This window comes from Notothenia coriiceps, unplaced genomic scaffold (assembly GCF_000735185.1).
Source record: "Notothenia coriiceps isolate Sejong01 unplaced genomic scaffold, NC01 NC01_scaffold00003102, whole genome shotgun sequence".
Lineage (NCBI taxonomy): Eukaryota > Metazoa > Chordata > Actinopteri > Perciformes > Nototheniidae > Notothenia > Notothenia coriiceps.
Window position 1 is genome coordinate 92,888 of NW_011335803.1, and position 13,088 is coordinate 105,975.

The 13,088-nt window shown below is 35.5% G+C and overlaps 2 protein-coding genes across 2 annotated transcripts in view; both read right to left on the bottom strand.

The window, feature by feature from the left end:
* Positions 1 to 44: 44 nt before the first annotated feature.
* On the bottom strand, positions 45 to 3,187 carry LOC104941079 (C-type mannose receptor 2-like). The gene is made up of 4 exons (XM_010766120.1): positions 3,119 to 3,187; positions 2,636 to 2,989; positions 1,691 to 2,032; positions 45 to 617 (listed from the first exon to the last, which is right to left on the bottom strand). The coding sequence occupies exons 1-4, from the start codon at positions 3,150 to 3,152 to the stop codon at positions 280 to 282; spliced, it is 1,068 nt and encodes a 355-aa protein (XP_010764422.1). The 5' UTR covers positions 3,153 to 3,187; the 3' UTR covers positions 45 to 279.
* Positions 3,188 to 10,278: 7,091 nt separating this feature from the next.
* LOC104941085 (solute carrier family 12 member 3-like) overlaps positions 10,279 to 13,088 on the bottom strand; it is a 3,528-nt gene continuing 718 nt past the window's right edge. Inside the window, exons 2-7 of the mRNA XM_010766127.1 lie at positions 12,488 to 12,592; positions 12,150 to 12,261; positions 11,645 to 11,731; positions 11,359 to 11,494; positions 11,042 to 11,109; positions 10,279 to 10,417 (exon numbers count right to left, since the gene is read on the bottom strand). Of these exons, the coding sequence (XP_010764429.1) occupies positions 10,279 to 10,417; positions 11,042 to 11,109; positions 11,359 to 11,494; positions 11,645 to 11,731; positions 12,150 to 12,261; positions 12,488 to 12,592 (647 nt within the window). The remainder of the gene's footprint in view (positions 10,418 to 11,041; positions 11,110 to 11,358; positions 11,495 to 11,644; positions 11,732 to 12,149; positions 12,262 to 12,487; positions 12,593 to 13,088) is intronic.

Sequence of the window (13,088 nt, forward strand, 5' to 3'; positions counted from 1 at the left end):
GAAATATGACAATATTCTATATTGAATAAACAATGAGCACCAAGGCTGTCTGTAGTTATCTCACCCCGGCTATTATAAAGGAAGGAACTGAAAATAAATCATGTCCCCGGAATTTCTCAATGACTAATCTGCATTAAGTGATACCTTCATAAATGATGTTCTACCATCTTCAGATTGTGATTTATTTACCTGTCATTGTGCCATTAAAAAACCCAGAGAACAGTCAGTGTAGAGTAAGCCTATATAAATACACCGGTGGGTTTAAAAAATGTAGGCCTACTATAATGCGCAGATAAAATTAAGAGATTCCCCTTCTCTCCTTTCATACCACTTCCCATCTCTCTTCATGGCTGTGGCCCTGTCACAACCCTCAATCTTCTCTTCTTGGGCCCAGTTGTCATAGCAGACCAGACGATCACTGACCCAGAACCACAGATCCAGAGTGCAGGTGTAGCGCATTCCCAGCCAGACGAACTCAGTGTCGGCCATCTTGGCTTTCTTTTCGACCAATTTCTGCTGGTGACTGTCAGTGATGGAGACCAGGTCATGGTAGTTCTCTCTGCAGTAATCCAAGGCCTCATCCCAAGTCTTCTTCTCTTTGATCAGGATCACTTTGTCTGGCATTAATTGAAGACATTTAAGTAAACAAAGGGGGCTTTGTTGGTGTTTATTCAATTATTTAGATCCCTGTGCTTCAATATTACAAACATTGTTCATAGACAGAGAGGGTGGGTATAATTTGAGAGGAAATCTACTTTTTAAACAACTCAAGGTCAGAAGAACTCGGGAAAGTATGTGCATAACAATCTGTGGGGTGATTTTATGGAATGGTTTGGAGCAGAAAACAAACCTCAAATATAATTCAGTTTAAAAGGATGTACAGAAACACTTTTTTGGAAAACTATGAGAATGAAGAAAGGTGATTGAAGATGATACATTATTGTAAATGTATCTATAAATGTAAATATGTAAGAAGGAATAACTTGCAGAAATGATTTAAAGGATAATCATTGATCAGCAGTAAGTAAGGGGTGTGAATTAATAAGCATTTGCTTCCTCCTGCTCCCTTTCGGACACATATGATTTATTATTATTAATATGAAAATTTTTGTTGAATATCTAAATATTATTATGAATATTGATAAATATTGTATTTTAACAATACGGTATTCTGTTTTTCACATTTGTTATTTTTTAATCTGTTCGAAATATAGTTTGAAATGAAAATCAAATGAAATGAATATTGTCCAGCGCTCGATATCCCAATCATTGCTTGTACGTTTGGTGCTCATGTTAAATATCTTTAAGAATGTCTGAAGCAGATTAAGTGACCTTTTACCATAAAGCTAGCAATGTCATAACTCCAACATTAACATGATTAAAAAACCTAAATGTAGAATTAAATGAAACACTTAGCCTGCTATTACAACATTCATATTGTGTGAACAGATATCTGTGACATGACGAATCAATATTTCAGTTCTCAAAATATTTTGGTCACGTTTCTTTTAAATGTAGTATTTATTAGTATTTATTCCTGACAGAGCAGAGACAGTTTCCATAAGTGTAATGTTATGAAGAAATATCAATCAATCAAAGTCAATCACATTCAACACAGAATAAAATTCAACATGCATGCATAAACAACTATTTACGGTAATATTGTGGGATATACTTGTGCAAAACTCACCGTCATAGCAGTAGAAGGGTTTTTGATTTGTGCAGATGTCGGAGCTCCATTTTCCATTTGGTTTAGTAGTCATAGCACAATGCTTGTTTCCTTCATCTTCCAATGAGTCCGGATCCCAGTTTCTGAAAGAGAAATTCTTCCCATCTGACCAACTCCAGGTGTCTCTGAACAGGCCGATCCACAGATCTTCGTCAGAGCTCTGATCGATCAATGTTGTGAATTCTTCTGATCTGATCTGTTCAAGTCCACTGACCAGGTCAGTGTGCTTTTCTCTGCAGTAGCTCTGAGCCTGAAGCCAGTTCTTTGATTCATCAATTACAGAGTATTTATGTTGCCCTGTTTCTGTGAGAATAAACAGACACAGTTAAGCGTTACACATTCTTAGGATCTCCTCGTCGTCATATTTTACTACTTAAAACAGGTGAAACTATTATCAGTAACATTTGCATAATTCCTCTGATGTTTCACAATGAAAGTTTGTGTTGTATTACAAAGGTACAAATCCCATGCTACCCCTCATCGTTTTGTTTGCTTTTTAAACATTAACATTTAAGTTGTCAATCACAACAATGTATTATTTCCTTTTTTCTTTAATTGTCATCTTACAATATAGGATTGCACAACGTAGCTGTACCACTCTCCAGAATTTTTTTTTTTTTTTTAAACACTTCAATTACAATATAATTTGAACCACAAATAGGCAATGAAAAAGCAAACTAGCAATCAAGCAAGAATAAGAAAACAATAATACTTACCAGAGATAAATACGGTTACTTACATGGGCAATGTGTACAATATATGCATATAAATAGTATATCATATACATGTTTTAAATTATAGAGCAAACGTAGGTTATAGTTGACTGTATAAAGAAGAGGTGTGTGTCCACTAGACAGCATGATTTGCTGTTTACACATAGCACCATTATTAGCCACATATTCTCACCATTGTAGCAGATGAATTTATTATCTTCAGTGCAAGATTCAACATCCCATTTGCGATCATCATTCTCATCCATCTTAACACAGTTCTCAGGATCGTTTGGCTCTCCATTATCCCACAGTGCCTCAGATTCGTTGTACTCCACCCCCGGCAGAGACCAGCGCCATGGTTTGTGCAGCCCAATCCAGGCGTCTGTAGTCTGTGAAGAGTTACGCAGTCTCTCCACGTCTCTCATGTCAGACACTGTGGCCAGGTCAGTGAAATGCTCTCTGCAATAACTCCGGGCTTCATCCCAGGACATTTCCTTTTGAATGAAGTGGTACTCATAGAGGTGACATTTGAAGATGAAACACTGACCTAAAAACAGAGGGAAACAAATAAAAACATATATACTGCATTAGAAATCTTATTTCAAATGGGGGCTTTAAATGTAGATTGAAAGGTATTGATTTTAGAACGAAAAATGTAAGCAGATGATCCACTTACCCATCAGAATGAGCACAAAAAGACTCCACTGCATCGTTGCTCTGTTAGATGAAACTGATGTGACACAATTCTTCCAGGTTATAAAAAACACTGCTTCGGAAAGTGTTGTCTAATAAGGAAGGGGATGAAAAGAAATATGCAAACCACATGTAAAATACACAAAGAAAAACTGTTGTATACGAAAATGTAGATAATCTATATAAAAGCAGATGTCCTGGTGTTTGCGGTTATGATTATAATCATGCACATGCGATATATAAAATGAGAGGAACCAGTTACAATACGCAAGTGTGAATCAGTCAATTCCTGCCACACAAGGGTATGGCAACCTAAACATTTATTATAAAGAGTTTCTGTAACTGTGTCCACCCTTCGTGAAAGTTATAGAGAATTAAATGATAAGAAAGTATACTGAAGAAAAAAAGATACATTCACAATATAATGTGTACTCCTTTTAAAATGTTAAACACATGTAACATACAATAAATATCTCTAAGAACCAATAAACTCTATCAAAATAAGAGACATAACAGAGTTAAGCTTACGCTGGGTTCTTCTCTCCTCGCTTCACTCTCTGCGTCGTTCTGGTTTACACTTCTCCCAATAGACGTTTAATATGTCGCTAATTTACTGCCAGCATTTGAATATTACAACAGAAAATATTAAGGTCATTGATCCAAAGCAGAAGTCCATATCAGTTATGACAGGACATTTACATACAGTAATGTAATGGAGAAAACCCAGAGATGGGACACGGAAAGCTGACTGTCCAACACACATGGTTTGAAAAATGCCGAAAGCTACACTGATGAAAAGTTTGGAAATAACTACAGAAATACAATTCATACTAAGCTGATGTCCCGACGGTGTTTAACAACAGGGAGAATACATTTTGAACCAATTAAACCCAAATATTGTATCTTTTTTAATTTGTTTTACAGTCCAGAGTGTGTTTGTTTCGACCCATGGCGAAATATGAACCGAGTCATTGCTTTGTAATCAGCTAATTAATCTTTTTATATCTGTATTTATGATTTATTCAGTTGTATTTTTTTTTTTGCTTTGATTTTTTTTTAACTTACCTTTATGTAAATATATGAGGTTTATATTCTGAGAAAAATTCCTCTGTTGATTAAAAAATAATAATGTAAGTGACCCTGGAGCCTGTTAAATAGACTGCATTTGATACGGGGTTTTTCCAGTGTTTTATGAGCGCTCAAAGCGTTTTACATAAACAAGTCAGCATTCACCCGTTGTCACCTACTCATACAGAGGCAGACATTAATATTCACACACATTCAAATAACGTTTAGTCTTACGTCCCAGAGTGGTTCCTTAGGGGAGAACGGAGACAATAACATACAACAACCAATACAATAGAAGTGGTTCTAGACACATTTTACTAGGAGGGGCCGCAATGGGGCCACTAATTTAATGAGAGGCACATTTAATGAAGGAAGAAAGAGATTTTAAATGCTTTTGTTTAAAGTCATTGCGCATAATAAAGCATAAAATATCATTATTGGTGTTTGAATAAGTAACAGAGTTTGTGTCAATGACTTTGATATCATTTTATTTTATGGTTTTAATTTGGCCCAAGATACAGAAGAATACAAATAAGTTTGGGATAATAAATACATTATTTATGCAGCCACACTTAGTTTTTATTTCATTTCTTGATACTTGATGGTAATTTGTTTCAGTAACTTACTTATTAAATTACATCACTGAAATAAAGTACTTAGTATTTTACATTAATTGAATTATCATAGATTGTTATTTTTCGCTTGACATTGACACAAGAACCTGTTCCTTTTCAAATCTGCACACATTTGAATGCCTAGCTTCCAGTTTCTTCGACCAAAGCTTTGTGATTTTAAATACATTATATAACTGTTGTGCTTTCCCTCTTTACCAAGCCAGTCTGATTGAATGATTGTACAGAGTTTTGTTCTCCGTGTTAAACAAATAACCCCTCAACCTTCTATGACCTGAAAGCATAAAGGACCAATACAAAATATAGACATAATGGTCCAAGCAATGTATTACTGCCCAAATAAAGCTTTAGTGGCAGGCGATCCAAACTTTTGAATGTGATCAGGAATATGTGCTTTGGATGTATTAGTGATTCAGATAAATACAAAGTGTATCCACCAGAGAGCAGCAAAAAATGTTTTTTAACAAACTAGCTGTCCTTAGATTCATATGTTAAAATTGTAGTAGAACAACAAGTGAACTCTTATTTTTGTATGTCCTGTGGGCAAAAGACAAACATTACATTAACCATTTTTCTAGCTTTTTTTAATGAATTGACAGCACTAACATCAACACATTCATTACCATCATGGGCGTATCTCAATGAAACGGGATCATATTTTCCCAAACATGACACAAATTGGCTCTCACACCGGCCCCTAATTGTTAGCGACAGGCTAACAATTTCCACAAAAAACACAATCATACAGAATGTAAGCCAGAATGACATTCAACTGAGCCGAACAATGCAGGTGACGATCCTGAGAACTGTGTGGTAATCGCAGACTAAAGAAATAAGTAGCGATTACCATTGTTCTGGTAGACTTAAATGTATCTGCTACAATGGTGAGTATATGTCACTATTAACGCTATATCAATGATATCATACTGTGTAACAATAGTTGACAGATAACTAATGTGTCTCCATTACTTCAGAAGTTTCCATCACACCAAGCTCCGAGTCACAGGGGCACTGGCACCTGTTGGCCCCCCTAAAAACCGCCCATGCCTAATGTCATGGTGCATGAACAAACTTAAAATACCATTATTGGTGTTTGATATACAGTAGTAACAGAGTTTGTGTCAATTACTTTGTTACTATTTTTCTTTTATATTTGTAGTTACTTTGGCACAAGATAGAGAATAATAAAATAAGTCTGGGGTACATTATTTATGAAAAACATTGTTTTTATTGTATTTCTTAATATTTGTTGGGNAAAAATTGCCTTTGTGTGTGTTTTATATGATTATATATTACATTTCTAGATGATATTTTTGCATCAAGTAGAAATGTAATGTTGTTGACAAACAAAGTTCTGATTTACTTAAAAGAAATTCAATTCAGTACTCTTAAAGAGTCCACTAGTTTTAGTGATGCATTTTGTTTAAAGTAGCTAAAGCTGTTAAATAAATGCAGTGGAGTAAAGTTACATTATTTCCCTTTGAAATGCATCGGAGTAGAAGTACAACGTTGTATAAAACGGAAATACTCAAGTAAAGTACAAGTACCTCAACATTTTACTTAAAGGTCCCATGTAATTTCTACTGATCATAATTCCATTGTTGAGGTCTACTAGAATAGATTTACATTGTGCAATTTTCCCAAATCACGTCGGTTTCTCATACAGCATCTCTGTATAGTATGTGTATTCACTCTCTGTCCTAAACGGCTTGTTGGAGCTCCTGGCCCCCCCCCTGTGAGCCCAGCGTTCTCCTCCGGTTTACAGGTACAGTACTCAGTGTAAATTATATATATAGATAGAATAATTATGATGAGGAATGTATTTAAAAAAAAAAGTTGCTTAAGTTAAAGAGATAACAATACAATGAAAACCAATGACAAGGAAAAATAAGGCCAGAAATGATGTGGCACCTTATGTGAAAGACAGGTTTAAAAGATCTGTCTTAAGGACAAAAACAACAAAATTGCTTAGTGATATTTAAAACTGCTGTTTCATGTTTTTTTACAATTTTAAATAAGAATAAAACACATTATCCAGATCTGTAATTGTGTGTGTATTATACATATTTTCTCCACAAAAGGATATTCAACATACATGTATAAATATTTAACAAAAAACATGAAGCAAAAAAACATTCAATGACTTTTCCAAAACTCACCGTCATAGCAGTAGAAGGGTTTTTCATCCATGCAATTGTTGGAGCTCCATTTTCCATTTGACGTAGTCATAGTGCATGTCTTTGAGGCTACATCTTCCAATGAGTCCGGATCCCAGTGTCTGAAAGAGAAATTCTTCTCATCTGACCAACTCCAGATCTCTCTGAACAGGCCGATCCACAAGTCAGAAGAGCTATACTGATCGTTGAATTCTTCTGATCTGATCTGTGTGATTCCACTGACCAGGTCATTGTGATGTTCTCTGCAGTAGCTCTGAGCCTGAAGCCAGGTCTTTGGTTCATCCATAGAGAACCGCAGTGACGCGTCCTAAAACCCGGAAGTAAACTTCTTCCTGTTAAGGTTCGCGGAAAAGGTAGGACCCAAAAGCAGACTACAAAAAAGGTAAAAAGTCTATAAACAAAAGGCGAGCTTTATTCCAAAAGCTGATGGAAAATTACATAGCATAAAACACATAGAAGCACAAGGAAGATATTATACCAAAACTGACCGTGACTGACATGGAGGGAGACAGGAAAGACAAACAACGAACCGACAGGGGAACACAGGGAAAGACAAGACTAAATACAGAGAGGGGTAATCACAGGACGAGAAACAGCTGGGGGAGGTTTAAGAAACACAAGGGCAACAGGTGAACACAATGAGACAATCAGACACAGGAGGAAAACAAGAGACAGGGAGAACAGAACAGCAAAACAAAACCCATTACCAGACAGACAACACTAACACCGTGACAACACCAAGATTGTGACACTTCCGGTTCCTTCGACAAAAAAGCAATGCAATTTCTCCATAGGATTTTGGAAAATAGCTCGAAATAAGGTCTGTGGTTGACACACATTTAAGAGACGGATCACGTTTTGTTCAGCCGGATAATCTCCACATGTCTACCCTACTTTTATAATTTTGGAATCATAAATCTAATCGATAGATTTATGATCGATAGATTTATGACTAATTCCCATCTGATAACTAGAATATGTGAAATATATGTTGAGGAAAATATTGCAAACACAATAAACATGATATGAAAATGACTGAAAAGAATCACACTCACATCTCCTCAGTCATCCTGTGAGCTGATTCTCTCCGTCTCTCTCGATGTGCTGGTGAAGACTGAGATATCGACGAGGTCGCTGCTCTCTTTGAGCCACCTTTGGGCAAACATTTGAATATTGAAATTCAGATGTCAAAGAGGTCTATCATAATACATGATGTAACCAGAAAGAAAAAAGTTGAACACACTTCCCTTTTGACCATCTAACACGCAGAAAAAAAAGGTGTAATTCCAAAACAACTAGTAATAACATTTATATTTCTATATTCTAAATTGTTTTGTTTTGTACTTTAGTATATCGCTTGTTACCATGTGTCACACAACTATAATAAGACATTCTGGCTGTCAACATTACATTCATTTCAGTCATAGATTTTCATTCAGAAATAGCAAAACATTATCTTGTTTCTCAATATTCTTATGCCTTGGAAAACAAACCTGCGATTGGACTGACCCTAAGATAGATGACAGAGTAGCTACAATTCAAAACTTGGGAAAAATGTTTTACCCAGACCCTTAAAGCTCTGCAAAAAATGTTAAGATTGAATAACTAAATGTAACTAAAAGAAAAGTCAAGTTGGAGTCCATTTATTTGTCGACAAAAAACTTAAACTCAAGGCAATTGGAAAGTCATTGGGTTTAATGTACAATTTGTTTTAAAAGTATTTTAACTTTTTCCCAGTAACATTTAACATTGAAATCTTGTCTATGCACAAATAAATTCAACAGTAGAGCACATCATGCTTAGGCTCTGCACCGAGCAGAAACATCAATCAAGTGTTATATCACATGGCTGAGAAGAGACAAGTTAAATTACAGTTTAGGTCGTTTTAGTTATTCACTACATGAACTTTTCTCTCCTATTTATTTTCCAATTAAAAGTCCATATACACTGAGAAATTATTGCTAAAATTCATTAACTTTATCTCAATTGATGAAATAATTCAAATCTCCAGATTCATTAAATATTCTCAGATAATACACACTCACTAGTTTAAATTTTCAGCACAGATGAATCAGTATCTCTTTTAATGTATGCATCTATAAAATGTGATATATAGCATTGTAGGGTTGCAGATAGCTGTGTGTCTGATATGGTAAAATTAGGAAGTGAGGACATTTTCTACAGACATGGAGGTAAACTGCTACATGGTAGTTCGGGGATAATAGTGCAAGGCGTTAAATCTCATTTTTGATTTATTGTAGGAGCCTTTTAGTGTTCTTAATGGCATACAATGTATCCAACTAGGATGTTCAAATAAAATGCAGGCATTTTATACACAAAAAAACTGAACAATATAGTAAGGTGATTATACTTAAGTTCAAGATCGGTAAAAATGTATAATCTTGCATAAGCAACAGTTTTGAGAATACAATTTCTCAATACAAAGAGGACCAAGTATAGGCCCCTGTGGGACACTTAAAAAAGCCTTAAGAGTACTTGATATGAAATGATTGGAAACTGCTGCCTGAATTCTGCAAGAAAGAAGGTGATAAAAACACTTATTTAGCTGTTTATCTAGGTACACGGATAGTGTTTCAGGTCAATTATTAATATATATATATATATATATATATATACACAGTATGCATACATAATATTGTAGGGATCTCGAACACATCTTATGTGCGTGATTGTATTTAGATAATTTCTGATATTCATTGAATTTTCTTAAACCTTTAAACAGTTTGTTTCAAATGTTGTTTATGTACATCGACAAGTAACAAAAAGGAACAACCTTGGTGAACGACTAGATACGCATTATAAAAACATTAACTTCCATAAAGTTACCATCTCATTGATATATATTGCTGCAGACGCAGCCACTTAAAAAAAGCCTTGTCAGACTAATGTTAAGGTGCCTATAGGAAAACAATAGTTTTGCTGGCGACAGGTTTCTAGTGACAAGTCCAGGTGTTATCAGTTTAATCAATAACACAACTTATGCTTTTGTAAGAAATGTGTGCATACCATTTGACAATTTTTACATGAACATACTATCTTATGTCAGACTCTTTCTGTCTTTTTTTTCATCGTCAGCTGTTGACTAATATGCATTGTCATTAGCATGACCCTGAAGAGGATCTTGAATGCAAGTAACTGTGTGGTTTGAATCTTCCATTGCTACGTATTATAACTTTAAATCTGTACATTCTTCACAATGTTTGCTTATTAGGATACATCAAGTCTCCATCCTTGTAAGACAGAATTTATTGGCAGTAAAAAGTGATGACGTTCTGCTGGTTTCCTCGTATCAGCACCACGGGGCAGTGGAGGCCACAGGTCAGAGTATCCAGCCAGGCCATGTACAGAGCACTGGGGCAGTCGCTGTGAGGCACAGGAAGGCTCCTGGAAAAAAACATCACATTTGCATGAACATATCAGAACTGCAAAACAAGAACAAAGACTGCTCTTACTTGACGTAGGAGGAACAATTAAATGAGAGCACGCTATGGTTTGCAGCACACCTAAAAAGAACTATACTTTCCCGCCTATCTGAATCATGTCCTAATGCTGATAAAGAGGCCTGAATACATGTTTCAACTACTGTATATTTGTGTATGCATTTATATACTGATGTACTGTGTATTTATATACTGATGTACTGTGTATCTATATACTGATGTACTGTGTATTTATATACTGATGTACTGTGTATTTATATACTAATTTATTTATTATTATTTTTTATTACAGTTTTTTTTTCATCCTGAAACTGGATGAGTAACTGGAGGGCTATTTTTCTTTATAAGCTATGTTTTCTGCACTCCCACTTAAAATGTCAGATTTTTTTTTTTAAATGCTCACGTGGACCTAATCCTTTCCGAAATATCCCAAAAAGTAATATGATCGGAAAATGGTCATTTAAAGTGTGGCCTTCGTTCAAAGCATGAGAAATCCTAATGATTCAGCATACATTACCGCTTGAATGATCTCTAATAACATGAAGTGATAATCTAACTTTGTACTCACACGAGCACAAGAGCAGCATGTTGAGAATTCCTCCGGATAATTTCATTCAGCCTCACTTTTCTCTCAGTCTGAAGGGATACAAAATTATTTTTCAGTGTATCGCAGCGGATGACACCACTCAGAATCAAATTCTGCTTTATTGCCCAAGTATGTGCAATCAAGGATATGAACTCTCCTTTCTTCATTGCTTCTATAGTATACTCATACAAATACAAATAGAATAAACATGAATATAATGTACACAATGTTGAAAGATTACAACATAAAGGACAGCTTTATGTTGCACATGTTGGAAATAGTTTTATTATCACACAAACCTTAAGTTTAAAGGCCTCAAACTCTTTTTCTGATATTTTCCATGGGGCACGTTTTCTCTGTTCTTGAGTTGAGACACCTTCCTGCTGTTCATCATGTAGCATGAAGGGGGCAACACTGTCCACAAATCTACTCAGGCTTGGAAGAAGTAAGAATAAAACAAAAAAAAACATGAAAAGCCTGTTTAATTAAAACCAGTTTTAAAGAGTGAGCTTTCCTCTGTCAGGTTAAGTTTTCCACGTTTTGACAAGCGTAGGACAGCAAATGCAAAGGTTTCTGCCGACATACTTCTTTGAGTTTGGACGCTTTTCGCTGTCAGTCATGACTGTAACGTCGTGGATATCCAAACGAAACTTCTTCAGAAGAGCGATCATCCTGAAAGAGACAACATTAAAAGTTAAATGCAACAGTTGCCACAGATATTAATGCGTTCTGATCATCAAGAAATCTATTCCAAACCGTAATACATACACATAACATATGGAGTTTTATTTTTTGTGGGTGAATCAATATATCATGGTCATTACAAAGTTCTCACTTTGGAAAAGTTGAGGAAAACAATTAAGTGAATGGTCAAGAATTCAAAGTTATTTGACTAATAAGTCTTGACATTGAATTCAGATAGGTGCATTATGCATTCTTTTGTCGCTCAAGTAGAAAAAAGCACATAACACTTTTTTTTCTTTTGGTGTTGTGCTATGCATCAGGGTAGGGAGTTATCATGTGCTCACCAAACACTTGTGAAATAAGTTTAGTTATTATTCTATCATTCTGTAAAAAAAAGAAAACATACTCGTTGCGGCCTTCCTCCATGTTTTGTTCATCTCCCACGATGAAGACCCTGACCTTACTACGATGCCAGCGTTTCCTCCTGGTGAGCAGGTAGGGCACTAGCAGAGTCAGACCTTAAAAAAGGAGAAATACTGCAGATAAGAAATAATAGCCATGTTTGCAGTCCAGTGTCAGACACAAAGATTGCTCCTTGTATCCACTGACCATTTTTGTACTTAATGACAGTAAATAACTGTAACTTTTTCTAAAAACAGATGTTACGGTATATCCATTATCAATCATTTTATAAGTGCCTTTTGACACATTTAAACAAGTGCACATATTTTGCTCCAATCTCACCCCCATCGTCAGCTATCCAGTAGACATCAATGGTCTTCTTCCCCTGGTCATTCTGAAACACCGTCTTAATCTGATCAGTGTCGCCTTTATAGGAGATGTTGTCAGCTGGAACAGCAAGAAGAGTGAGGTGCAAGAGCAAATATTGTAATCATGAGTGACCCCTTGACATTGTCATTATTGGTATTAAAGAAATGTATATCATAGGTGTTAAAAGAAAATCGTATCTCCAATGATGTTGTGCAGTACATTGTAGTGTTATGTCAGATATCTGTGAATGACTAGAGGAGTGTGTCAGTAAAAACATAAATGAGTGATTGAGAAAGGGAAGGACTATGTAGTACGTTATTAACACTCCTTAAAATAAAATATAATAACTTGCATTTCAAACTGACAAACTGCCAGACGTGTCATAGGGTCAAACCATACTCAGTTCAGTCGAATAAGTTCTAGAGTTAAAGTTGTGGAGTGCTATAGATGGGACCCTTCATGGTCATTTTCAAGTTCTATTTGTGTTCTTACTAGAAAAACAATTAAGCAATCATACACGAGAGGCCGTTCTTGAACGTACATTATTGGTACGACAGTACTGCGGCAGGACCGA